Source organism: Lingula anatina, chromosome 1 (assembly GCF_051362555.1).
Source record: "Lingula anatina isolate TDL-2025a chromosome 1, LinAna3.0, whole genome shotgun sequence".
NCBI lineage: Eukaryota > Metazoa > Brachiopoda > Lingulata > Lingulida > Lingulidae > Lingula > Lingula anatina.
This window is the reverse complement of record NC_141767.1, coordinates 65,835,476-65,846,814: the sequence shown is the minus strand read 5'-3', so window position 1 is coordinate 65,846,814 and position 11,339 is coordinate 65,835,476. Positions and strand designations below refer to the sequence as shown.

Genomic DNA, 11,339 nt, shown 5'->3' with positions numbered 1-11,339 from the left:
AACAACAAAATTACCACTAGATGGCGTGAAAAGCCTGCTTCCAGTACAGGCCTCGCTCAATAAGTGTTACTACTGTGAGAACTGTCAGAAACAAATTTACAGTTTGAAATTGTATATTTTGTATAATATTATAAAACGCCAGATAAAAAAACACTTGTCTTGGTTTTAAAGATCTTGTTTCAGTATTGTTTTTACTCTAAAGTTAGTGTTGGGCGTAACATGCTGACAGCCACATGAAATGAAGTGGGAAGCAAGTCTATGTATAAACCCATTTTACGAAATGTCTAAATTACAATAATTTACAAATAATAATAATAATAATAATAATGAATAAATAAATAAATAAATAAATAAATAAATAAATGAAATAAATAAATAAAATAAAAGATAAATGACGCGCGCCCATATATTTCAGATTTCTTTGATAATGCACTATTATAACGCGTTTATAATAATTAAAAAAAAAATCGACCTCATTGGGTAGGCATATTCTCGCTACTTATTATTTCTCGCTACTATATATTGGGTGAAACGTTAATTTCATTTAGCATAAAATCCGTGAAGAACAAAATTCCCGTGACTCGTGAATGCCGCTTTTTATTCTTCGCCTTCGTGAAACAAATTCGTAAGTTTCAGGATTTTTGAACGTATTATCAGTAAGCTTTATTTATTGTGATTTGTAAATTGTGATCACTATTCCCCAATGGGGCCCTACTTCTGGTATCCGAAGTCTTTTCACTTCATTATCAAAAGACAACAGGTTATAATTATTTACATTTATGACTGCGAGGGACGTTTTATCCTCCTAAAATAATTAAATCACTGCCCTTGGTATTGTCACTCTAAAATTGCATTTTAGAGAATTAAAAAAGATATTTAAGGGAATGTATACATGTATGTATGTGGCCGAATACGTAAAGAAAAATGTCTCAAACACATTTTCGAGTTTGAAGATCGATGTTGCAACATGTAATTAGTATGCAGAAGAAACCATACATCGATAGTTGTTATTTCGCTTTGATATGTGATGAAAAAATTATATTTTCTAGATCAAACAATTTCGAAAAACATTTTTTCAAACGGAAAAATTAGACCAACAATGAGACGAATATTTTAGGGGGAGGGGTCAATTTTCAGGATCCAGACGAGGGCCATGCAGATCCGCCTCTGTCATTTGTTGAGGAGATCGATCCCTAGCCTGTAGTTTGAAATGCTCCAAATTGAGAGTTTCTACCAGTCCACTGCTAGTTGGGACTGATACCTTTGGGACAAACTTACGTGTTATGGTTAGGTTTCAATGCACCGGTTTTATGAGGTGCGGGGTTTGTTGTGACAAGGAATTAGTTAATTTATGTTATAATATTAAAGGATAAACAAAATAATGCCTTTGTTTAAAGAAAATCTGTAATCTATTAAGTGTCTTTTAGGGGATAAGAAGGCAAGCTTTTAATTAGATATATATTTCACTTTCATCACTCGATTTTTCTCCGTCATTCTTCTTCATTCCCATCTAATCACATATTGTTGAAAGTAGTCGCAGAACACTTTTGCGATTTATTTTACCTGCTAACAACACATACATCATATTCCGAGTACACCATCGTCATTGGTATGTAGCTGGTCAATTTTAAGAGAAAATAAAAAAAATTTTATGATCACATCCTTTTATTTGCTTTATGTAGCCCAACAATAAACCAAAATATTTAACTAGTTTCATTATGACTTCTCAGATATCTGTAAAATTTGCACAGTGTTGAGACAGTAGTTTTAATTGTTGCCGAAGACTAGTGGAGATACTGTACGCCGACGACACAAAATAATCAATAATTGCTTCTAATAGACTAGAACACGAAACGTATTCACTGCTATTCATTGCTATGTACTAGTAGTATCATTCGACTGAAAATAGCACAGTTTCAGCCTTTCTCGACACGTAGCACTTAATTGCTTTTCGGTTTTTTTTTTAATTGCCAATAGTGATTCGTTTTCAATAAAGGTCAGTGTAATGAAATTTCAAACAACGCAGATGATTTGAGAACGACCTTTTTTTGTACACCATATTCACTCTTTTTTGTTGAGCAAAAAGTCAGCGGTTTCCAACTGCTATCTTTCCACGACAATGGAATTCCCTTTCTCCCTCATGTCTGGAGCGGCTGTGCCGCTTCTAAAATACAAAAAATATATAGTGATTATGTCAAAGGCAAAGATCAAGAAAAATTAGACGTTGGATAAATATCAGGAAATAAATAAACTGACTAACCGACTATAGTAGCTTTTTAAATTGCTGATTAATTAATCATTTTGATTAACTTAGTCCACTACCTCACTCCGAGTGAATACTGAGATTTAGCAAACTGCGTGACGTCATCTTGATTAGATTCGTGCTGACGAGATGCTCTGCAATGAAGATAAGTAATTTTTTAACATTTGAGAGAGATTATGATGCCAATAAACCAAACTTAAAATCGCAAATCTGTATCAAATTGTCCTGAAAACCCTATGGAGATATGAAAGGATGAATTATATTTGCTAGATGCTTGCTTATGAAATAACTGGGGAAAGTTCACATTAAAAAAACAACAACTTTAAACCATTTCACATAGTCATCCTTATTACGCCGAAAAAATGGGTTGTTACACCAAAACAATTCAGAATGGTTATTCAATAGTCCTCCATATATGCAATTAATTAGAGAAAGTCCGTGATAAGTGATAAAAGAAAAGCTGAACAGAGAACATATGTGATTACAGTGAATGTGGCACGTGAATATAGTGACACAGATACTAGTGGTTGAAACGCAAGACGCAGCTATATAGAGAGTATTTGGTGATGAGCCAATTTACTGTTTTTAATCTTTACACAGGAGAATTTATTCGGAAAGATTGTGAGTGAAAACTGGAATGTTACGTGATACCAGGTCGCACGTGAAGAAGGTGACGCCAAACGGTAAACTGAGAAGAGTTTAATCTAGTCAATGTTTTATATTCACCACTCTCCACTCGGTGGGACTTACAAGTATAACCTTTTGGAATAACCCGAGAAAATATCATTCAGAGGTTTTCCAAGATATTTCTTTGCAACGGATGGCTGAGAGAGACAACTGTACCTATAAAAACATACAATATTGACAGTTGCATTTATCTTACAGTAACAGTAGCAATATACGCATCTTGTATCAGACTCTGAAACACAATCCCTTTCCATCTTGTTTCTGAACAATCACCCAATCTTACATATTATTATCAAAAGCAGTAGCCTACAGAGAATTCACTGACCCCGCCGAGCTTCTTCCAGTTTTTGAATTGGGGCTAGTTGGAGCTTCTGGCGCCCGCCATGGCCTGCTGGTGTGTGGCGGGGCCGTCTTGGGGACCTCGTTCCCGCCAGCTGGCTTTTTCTTCAAAGAGGTATCGTCAGTTTCCTAGGTGAGGGCAAATATTGTAACCATGATATGTATTCATTATTTCAATATCAATATGCGAAACAAAACATTTAATGTTACCGTTTTAAACTTTCATGTCACACGATCTTGTTCCAATTTAATCGGAAATTTGATGAGTCAACAATAAGAGCGATGAAGTCCTAATCCCTTTACCTGGCCGTATAATTTACCCAACTGGGTGTATATTCTCTTTTGTGTTATGTCCCTAGCTCTCTGCAGCGGGGTCTTTTGGAACTGTGGTCTAAATGCTGGGGGCCCGTGTCGCTTAAAAGTGAAGAAAATTAAGAAAACGTTACACCGATGTACGGGGGAAAAGCCGTCAATGTCAATGTAACTTTTGAAAATACATATAAAAGAAAAGCTTGAGCCTAATATTCAATGCTTTAAGACCTTAACTCTAGTAAGTGCATAGATTTCTGTGTTTCCTTTCACACACACAAACACACACACACACACACACACACACACACAAAAAAAAAAAAAAAGGCTGCAGTTGCGGATTCATGTTTCATGATTTTGTGGCGCATTAAAACACTTACCTTGTCTGAGTCCCGTATTCGAATCATGTCTATCCCTTCTCTTACAATAACAGTGCTCTCTTCTCCAATCATGACACTGTCTTGTCTTGGACCTCCACCCAAACCATCCCTGTAGAGATGACTAGCAAGTTTACTCCCTCTGACTGGCATGCTGTTTTGGTAACTACTATCAACCGCCGGTAATAACTCTCCTATGGGAAAAAAGCTCTTCTCCCTAACCCCAGCAACGGGGGAGTTGGCACTGCTACTGGGTGAACCAGATGATGCTTGCGGTATTGGGATGGGGGAGGTTGACTTTGTAGGGCCCTGTGTGACTTTGACTTTTTGTTGGGCAATAGTGGTTTTACCATTCTTTTTATGAGACAGGGGTTCGGAGGTAGATTTCTTTTCAGAGGATAATGTTCCCTTTCCGTTTTCAACGCTTTGTCTATTTCTTTTTAAGCTGCCTTGGTATTCTTTTAAACTGACTTTTAATAGCACCATTTCTTCTCTACTCTTGGTAGGCACTGGCAGCCTGACTTTTAATGAATCTGGCTTGTCAAATGTTTCGTGCCACTGCTTTAGTTTTTCAGTAGTGGTCATGGTATTAGTCGTGTGAGATGGCGACTCGTTCTTCATTTCGTTCAAAGCAGTCATAAACGCTTCTGAAGACGACTCTGCTGAAATTGATGGCGGGGCCGCTCTATTTGAGTCCAGAGTATCTGGCGTTTGTTGGCCTGAGTCGTCGTCACCGCTCGTCATACTGGGCGACAACTCACGGGGGCTTTTTAACTGTCCGTGTGTGTAGGACAACTTAGCAGGTTTATTAGCAAGCGTAGCGAGCATTCTAGAATAACTATAGCCCTCGAAAGACTTTGCACTCTTTGCTGTCCTTTTTGGGATTTGATGTATTCTACCAGTGCCTATTTCTCTGGCGCTTTTGATATTTAAATGTTTCGTTCTACCATTCGGATATCTCGGTGGAGAAAGCGAGTCTGAGATAGATACTGACTGGTCACTAGATGTTGTCGTTGTAGTGCTTGACGATTTTGCACTAAGAGACGCGTTCCTAAACGCGTGTTTTTCAGGGACATCTCCATTTAATATTAATTGAGGGATAAGACTATCATCACGAGACTGGTCCCCAAAAGATTTGCCACGACTCTGGACAAATTGAATTAAACGTTTGGCACGATTGACGCCATCTTCCGTAGAATGTTCCTTTTTGTCCATTTCACCAGGTAAAAAGACCCCATCTTTAACGTTCCCTTGTTCATCAGGTGATATGGAGTATTGCACCATGTTCTCGGTGGGCGGATCTGGGTTTTGCATTTCTTTGAGTTTTGCGTCCTTTTGGCGTAAATACTGTATAATAGTTTTGTCAATGTCATCCATCGATTTAACGCTAAGGTTAACCTCACTCGTCTGCTCAAACAAACTATTTTCCTTGAACTTTTCATGATTGTCGATCGCTTGACATTTATTGACTGGAACACAAGTGTACTTTTCCCAAGCTAACTTAACAGGTGGGACTTTTCTTGTGGGGGATTCGTGTCCTGAAAAATATTGATATTTTACTATAAGCGTATATGAGCAGGATGTCCACTTAATTGACATCAGTAACGGATGTTAACAAACAAAATGAAATGAAAATGAAACTTCAAACGAAGCAAAATGATAAAAAAACGAATTACCGTCTTCATCTTTGTACTTGTTTTTTCTTCTCATCCAAGCTTCGATACCTAATTTAATAGAAAGAATTGACTGATATGAATAATCGATTGTAAGGCAATTATTTATGCACTCCATGAATTGTATATGCAAGGGGTCAAACAAGTAACCTCTTCATTATATTGGTAAATGTTGATAGGTGCAACCACCGTTTACTCGGTGCATATTTTGTCAACTTTGCCATTTACACAAAACACGAATGCAATTAGCCTAAAGTGACAAACACGATTTATAATTAAGTATAAATTTACAAACTTAAACGTATTTGTTTTGATGAACGAAACATAATGGCCTTACCTGTATCGTCCCCAGCCTCCTGTGCGTTCCAACCCAGCAAAACTTCATACCGCTGTGTCTTTCTGAAAGTAAAACAATGCCCTCTCATGTATACGGAGAAAATACACGTTGGGTCCTAACTCTACATAAATGCTCTCGAATACAGAAACTGCCACAGCCGTAGAAAATGTGTTGTTTTCGAAAGCATGATATTGATAAGCGATTGTCCAGCCTGCAAATTAAAAAGAAAGACGTCTATGTGCAGTTTACCACTTCTGTGAGTATAACCTCTGTTTGCCATTAAAAACACGAATAAACAGGTGGCATATATAAAAAACAAAGCTGCATGAACTCCCCTGGTAGTAATTTTTTAACGACCATACGTACCCGGGCATCCTGTCCGAGGTAGGCCTATCTTTGATATTAGCGGATTAAGCGTGCCAGTAGTGGTATGACAACGCGTGAAACAGTGATCGATATTAGGTTACAAGCTAACTTCACCCGTCCGATCAATGCACTTACAGCAATAAAACTTTGTTGTTGACAAATGGCCTTTGTAAATAAAACACCTGTTAGCCGCTCCTTATGCAAACTAATTTATCAGAAAAGAAGAGAATGAAGAAATCTGTTTTTGTCACTTTAAAAATCCAGAAAAAATTAAAATCAAAAAAGGGAGGGGGTGGGGGGGCTCACCTATGGCATGTCAATGCATGGTCGTTATCAGTAATGAAAATATATTTAAGACTGTCGATTCCAAGCAGGTCTGGTATCTAGTCAATACAAACGTTCTAGTATTTGAGATTAGCTGTGTTCACATTGGTGACAAATGTTAAGATCTTCTGTACGTGTAACAGTACTAGAGCGCTCAGATTGGTGTTATTCGTTGTAATAAACGACCTAAATAACGCACAATGGAGCAAATTTTAATCTTTAGAAGTTATTGAAAATGATCGGGGTGATATGTAGAGCAACGACAGACCTTTCACAATTAAATAAGTACCCAAACAACAAAACATTCATCAAAACTATACAGATTTTAATTGATGTCAAACAGTGCATTGTCGTTAACTATATTAATTTACCTGTAACACAACCCAGGAGACGAGAGTTCAAACCATATTAGAGACCGTTTGTTATATGAGGTAATTTTAACTCACAAAATGAATTCAAACGATCAAATTTAATTGATAGCAAATAAAGAGTTTGTATTAATGTTGTGTTTACACTGACAAACAAGAGGCAGTGGTATTGGACTAGGCTAAATGCATTGTCTAGATATGTTGAAAAGCAGGGGGGATATTCACAATGGGGAGGGAGGTGTGTGATAAATTTACTTTTAAAACCAAACAATCTGCATTTGTCGTTCCTTTTTTAACAGGGGAGAACACATAGAGCACGTCCAAAAAGGTGATATTTACTCTGCAAACAGAACGCCGAAACAAACGAACAAAAGCAACCATTCCATTGACAAAAGATTTTAATCTCTACACTCCAGTGGATTTTCCTGCACATTTGTTGCCGAGTAGTCATTTTGTCAGTATATGTAATATACCTGGGGTATTGTTATACCTCTGACTCTCCATATTTAATAACACTATCCAGCGATTCCAACAACATACGGGCATGTCATAACTCCAAACTTCTGTCGGTGAGACAGTTTCAACACCAGATAAATAATACCAAATACACACAATTCTATTTGCCATTCCGATAAACGTAGATTCTATTATCTTTGAATAATCAACCCTGAGTAGTGATAGAAAATTCAAACGACCTGTATATCATACCCATACAAAAAGAGCACAGGGATTAAATTTTGTTAATCAATGCCTAGCGTCCCTAAGGTAGTAATGTCCTTACCTGGGTGATTGTTTTGGTTTGGAAACGGGTGCCGGTCCGTCATTTCTGGCTGCGAATCTTGCCATGGCACCGACCACGCCGTTGTCTGCCTTGCTTTGTTATGATGAACAGCACATGATTGCGTAGTTACCAAGTGAAAGCCGTCCCTATTAGTCTCCTGAGTCTCATTATCTTAATATGCTCCTTTCGTTCATGTCTTCTTTATTGGTTCATCCGACATCACTATGGATATGAACCCTCAAAAGCTCGGGAATTTTCCTCAGAGCATTTCTTTCCGTATTTTCCGTATGAATGTCGTTAATTGCAGCTTATGAAAGGCCTTACCATACAACAAACAATATCTTTAGGAACAGAGTATGATATCCCCGTTTTCAAGTGCTTTGTAACTGGCTTACATCTGGCTTATATTTGTTCAGGTAAATCCACCAACCAAATAGTACCTGGTATCGCTAACATCCGACGTAAAGTGACGAATTGAACACAGGTCAAAAACCTTCGATTCGGATAGTTGCTGGCCCAAATACCGTGCTGCCTTTTCCCCGTTTTCTGCTTACGGCAGTTTGTTGTGGTATACCATATTTCCTGTGAGGAACTTCTCCGAGCTAGTTTCCTTTGCTTAAATACTGCGCTAGCCTGTTGACATCACGTCTCACCAGACTGAAACCCCGTACGCTATTCAACGCCAACAAAAGCAAATATTAGGATAGAAATGATTGTATTCTAACACGCTGTTGACATAAAACCAGAGCTATTGCAAGGTATCAAATTTGGCTGCAGATTGTAATGTTCATAATAGTGGTATGTTAATAAATTTACGCCTGAACAAAAGTCCCCTAAATGTGCACGTATTATTGCTAAATGAAGTAATAGAGGGCGAGGAAATAATTGATTGCATGCAATTCACCTAAGAACAAATCCCACACAGCTTTTCTTGTCAAACAGAGATAGGGAAAAGACAAACGACTCGGGTCACGCGCTATGTTAATTGATTTACTTAGTATCGCTCACCACTTCCGCCGTCTATGCCAATAATTAGGCATATCTACTTTCAACAGGTTTCTAATTGAATAGTTAGTAAAATCGATGGCGAATAATTGCATCGTCCCCAATTTCCATATTTTGTCTCATATGAACTCCTACTTATCTTTTTATTAGGTTTTGTATTTAAGATATTCTCCAGGTTTCGTCAGTCATAATTCTGTTATGCATATTTTTATAGTTTCCATCGTGTCCCTACAGCTTTTGCAAAATCAACTTACGGTTTCTCCTAAAAGTGCCATAAAAATAAATGGGGAAACCCGGCCTGTTCAAATGTAGGTTAACCATTAACGGAAAGTGCAAGGTATTTGCGTAAATGTGAGTAAAGCACAAATTTTACTTTTAAAATCAAATTAAAATTGCTTTAAATAGACGCCCCTGGGATTTAATTTTTTTGCCTAAACAAAATCTTAAAATTACACAGAAAAGCGAAAGTGTACTTAGTTCCTTGTCGATCTCGTGCATTAAAAAATTCAAGAGCATTGTGTTAGAGGATCCGCCACAACCTTAAGTCACATCTCAACCCATCCTATCGAAGTTTCATTTGTTAACGCAAAGATACTGTGCAGTCAAAACAGTGATTTAAATGTTGATGCATCTGGCATTTCCAAATGTGATAACATGCACACCATAGAAAGGATTCGATGAAATCTTGCCAAAAAAAGAATATAACGTATTTTATCAATCTACGTAAAAATGGAAAATCGTATTGATTTTGGAGGGTTACTAATGACAGTGTACGACTGTAATTTCATAAATATATTTATTCCCACTTTCACTGCGCAGAGAAGACTCTCAGATACTTTTTAAAGGGAACTCATGACGTATCTATTGAAACAAATTATGTATATAGTTTTTACTAATGACTTTTTAAAGTGTGTGATCAAGCAAGGTGTTTGTTAGAGCTCCTTGGATCAAGTAGCATTTTTATTTCTACATCATTTGCTTTCATCAATTTTTACTAGCCTTTTTTATCATTTTTTTCACGTTGCATTATAAAGTTGACTGAACAAATTAGGATTTCAGACTCAAATATGATGATTATAATTATCATTTAAGATTTATACTAGCACTGCAATACAAAAAGCATACAACTCATATTTTACAAACGTTTACCAAACCATTTTTTCTCATGCATAATCATCATAAATCAAATAATGAACAACTATTAATATCAAACACTATTTCCTACCCTATAACACTATCTAGTAATAAACTAATCAAGGCCTTAACTAAATTATCAAAGTAATAATTAAGACATGGAGTTATGAACGACAAAGTTGCCATCAATTAATCTATCAACCCTGGACTTTTTTCTTTCTGAAATAACCATCCTTACATTGCACAACTTAACAGTTTTTGTTCAATGTTTGACTACATTAATCAACTTGATGATGCCAAAACCATATACATATTTCTTTGATCACTTTGTAATTAGTCATGTCTTAGTTCCAGGTGAGAGCAGAGGTCACAGAAAACACTGGCTGCATTATAGCATTCCAACATAAATGTCATGAATGTATTTAAGATACACAAGCACTGAATTACAAAATGCACTAATCTCATATTGTGGAAACATTTACCAAACAATATTTTCTCCTGAGTAATAATTATTAATCATTGATCAAAATGTGAACAATTTTTAATATCAAACACTACTTTTAAACCTGTAACAATCTTATAAAGTCCTTATAATTAATAATAAAAATAATAATAATAGTAATAAAACAAAATAACAACCACATTAAATTGATAATTACGAACACATTCTTTTTCAAGCAAAATCATTATTTATCAATTTATGAACAACTTTTAATATGAAACACTACTTTTATCCCTATAACACTATCTAGTAACAATCTAATAAAGTCCTTAACTAAAAGTAATAATAATAATAATGACAACATTCATATAATAATAGTAATAATAATAATGAAGACATGAGGTCACGAGATTCAAAAGCTTCAGTCAATCCATCCAAGACTCTTTTTCTCTAGTTTGATACCACCATCTTTACCTTGCACAAATGAATAGCAACTTGAACGTGTCCTAGTTTTTGTTCAAGTGTTTTACTACATTAATGAACTTGATGCCAAGACCATGTATATCCTTTTTAGCTCTTAGCTCCACATGTCCCCAGAGTAGGTGAGAGCAGAGGTGACAGACAACACTGGGTGCATGTGACAGAAGTCAATTGAAGATCAATTGAAGGTAAGGAAAAGTCTAACATTAACTGTTTCTCGGGCATAACGTTTTATTCCTTACCTGCCAGTTATCCACAATAAATGTATCATTGGCTCTTGTACAAAGCCATGGAAATAAAGGACTAGGTACAGCTGAATAACCTGAAAAATATTAATATTTTAATTTTAAAAAAATGTTTAGAAGTTACTCTGTTACATATTTGCTTACTTAAATTTTAATAATAAGAAAATAGATCAAATTTGGCACTTAAATAATGTCACCATGCATAATTG

The 11,339-nt window shown here is 36.2% G+C and overlaps 1 protein-coding gene across 7 annotated transcripts; it reads right to left on the bottom strand.

Moving 5' to 3' along the window:
* Positions 1–1,647: 1,647 nt before the first annotated feature.
* LOC106172733 (uncharacterized) lies at positions 1,648–8,895 on the bottom strand. Of its 7 annotated transcripts, none has more exons than XM_087001145.1 (9): positions 7,825–8,863; positions 5,986–6,047; positions 5,652–5,699; positions 3,979–5,513; positions 3,593–3,703; positions 3,276–3,418; positions 3,014–3,106; positions 2,323–2,397; positions 1,648–2,164 (listed from the first exon to the last, which is right to left on the bottom strand). In XM_087001145.1, the coding sequence occupies exons 1-9, from the start codon at positions 7,887–7,889 to the stop codon at positions 2,104–2,106; spliced, it is 2,193 nt and encodes a 730-aa protein (XP_086857271.1). In that variant the 5' UTR covers positions 7,890–8,863; the 3' UTR covers positions 1,648–2,103. The 7 variants fall into 7 exon arrangements, with proteins under 7 accessions (XP_086857271.1, XP_086857272.1, XP_086857273.1 ...); XM_087001146.1 differs by lacking the exon at positions 7,825–8,863 and adding an exon at positions 6,352–6,512; XM_087001147.1 differs by lacking the exon at positions 3,593–3,703 and having other exon boundaries at positions 7,825–8,895.
* Between the last annotated feature and the right edge of the window lie 2,444 nt (positions 8,896–11,339).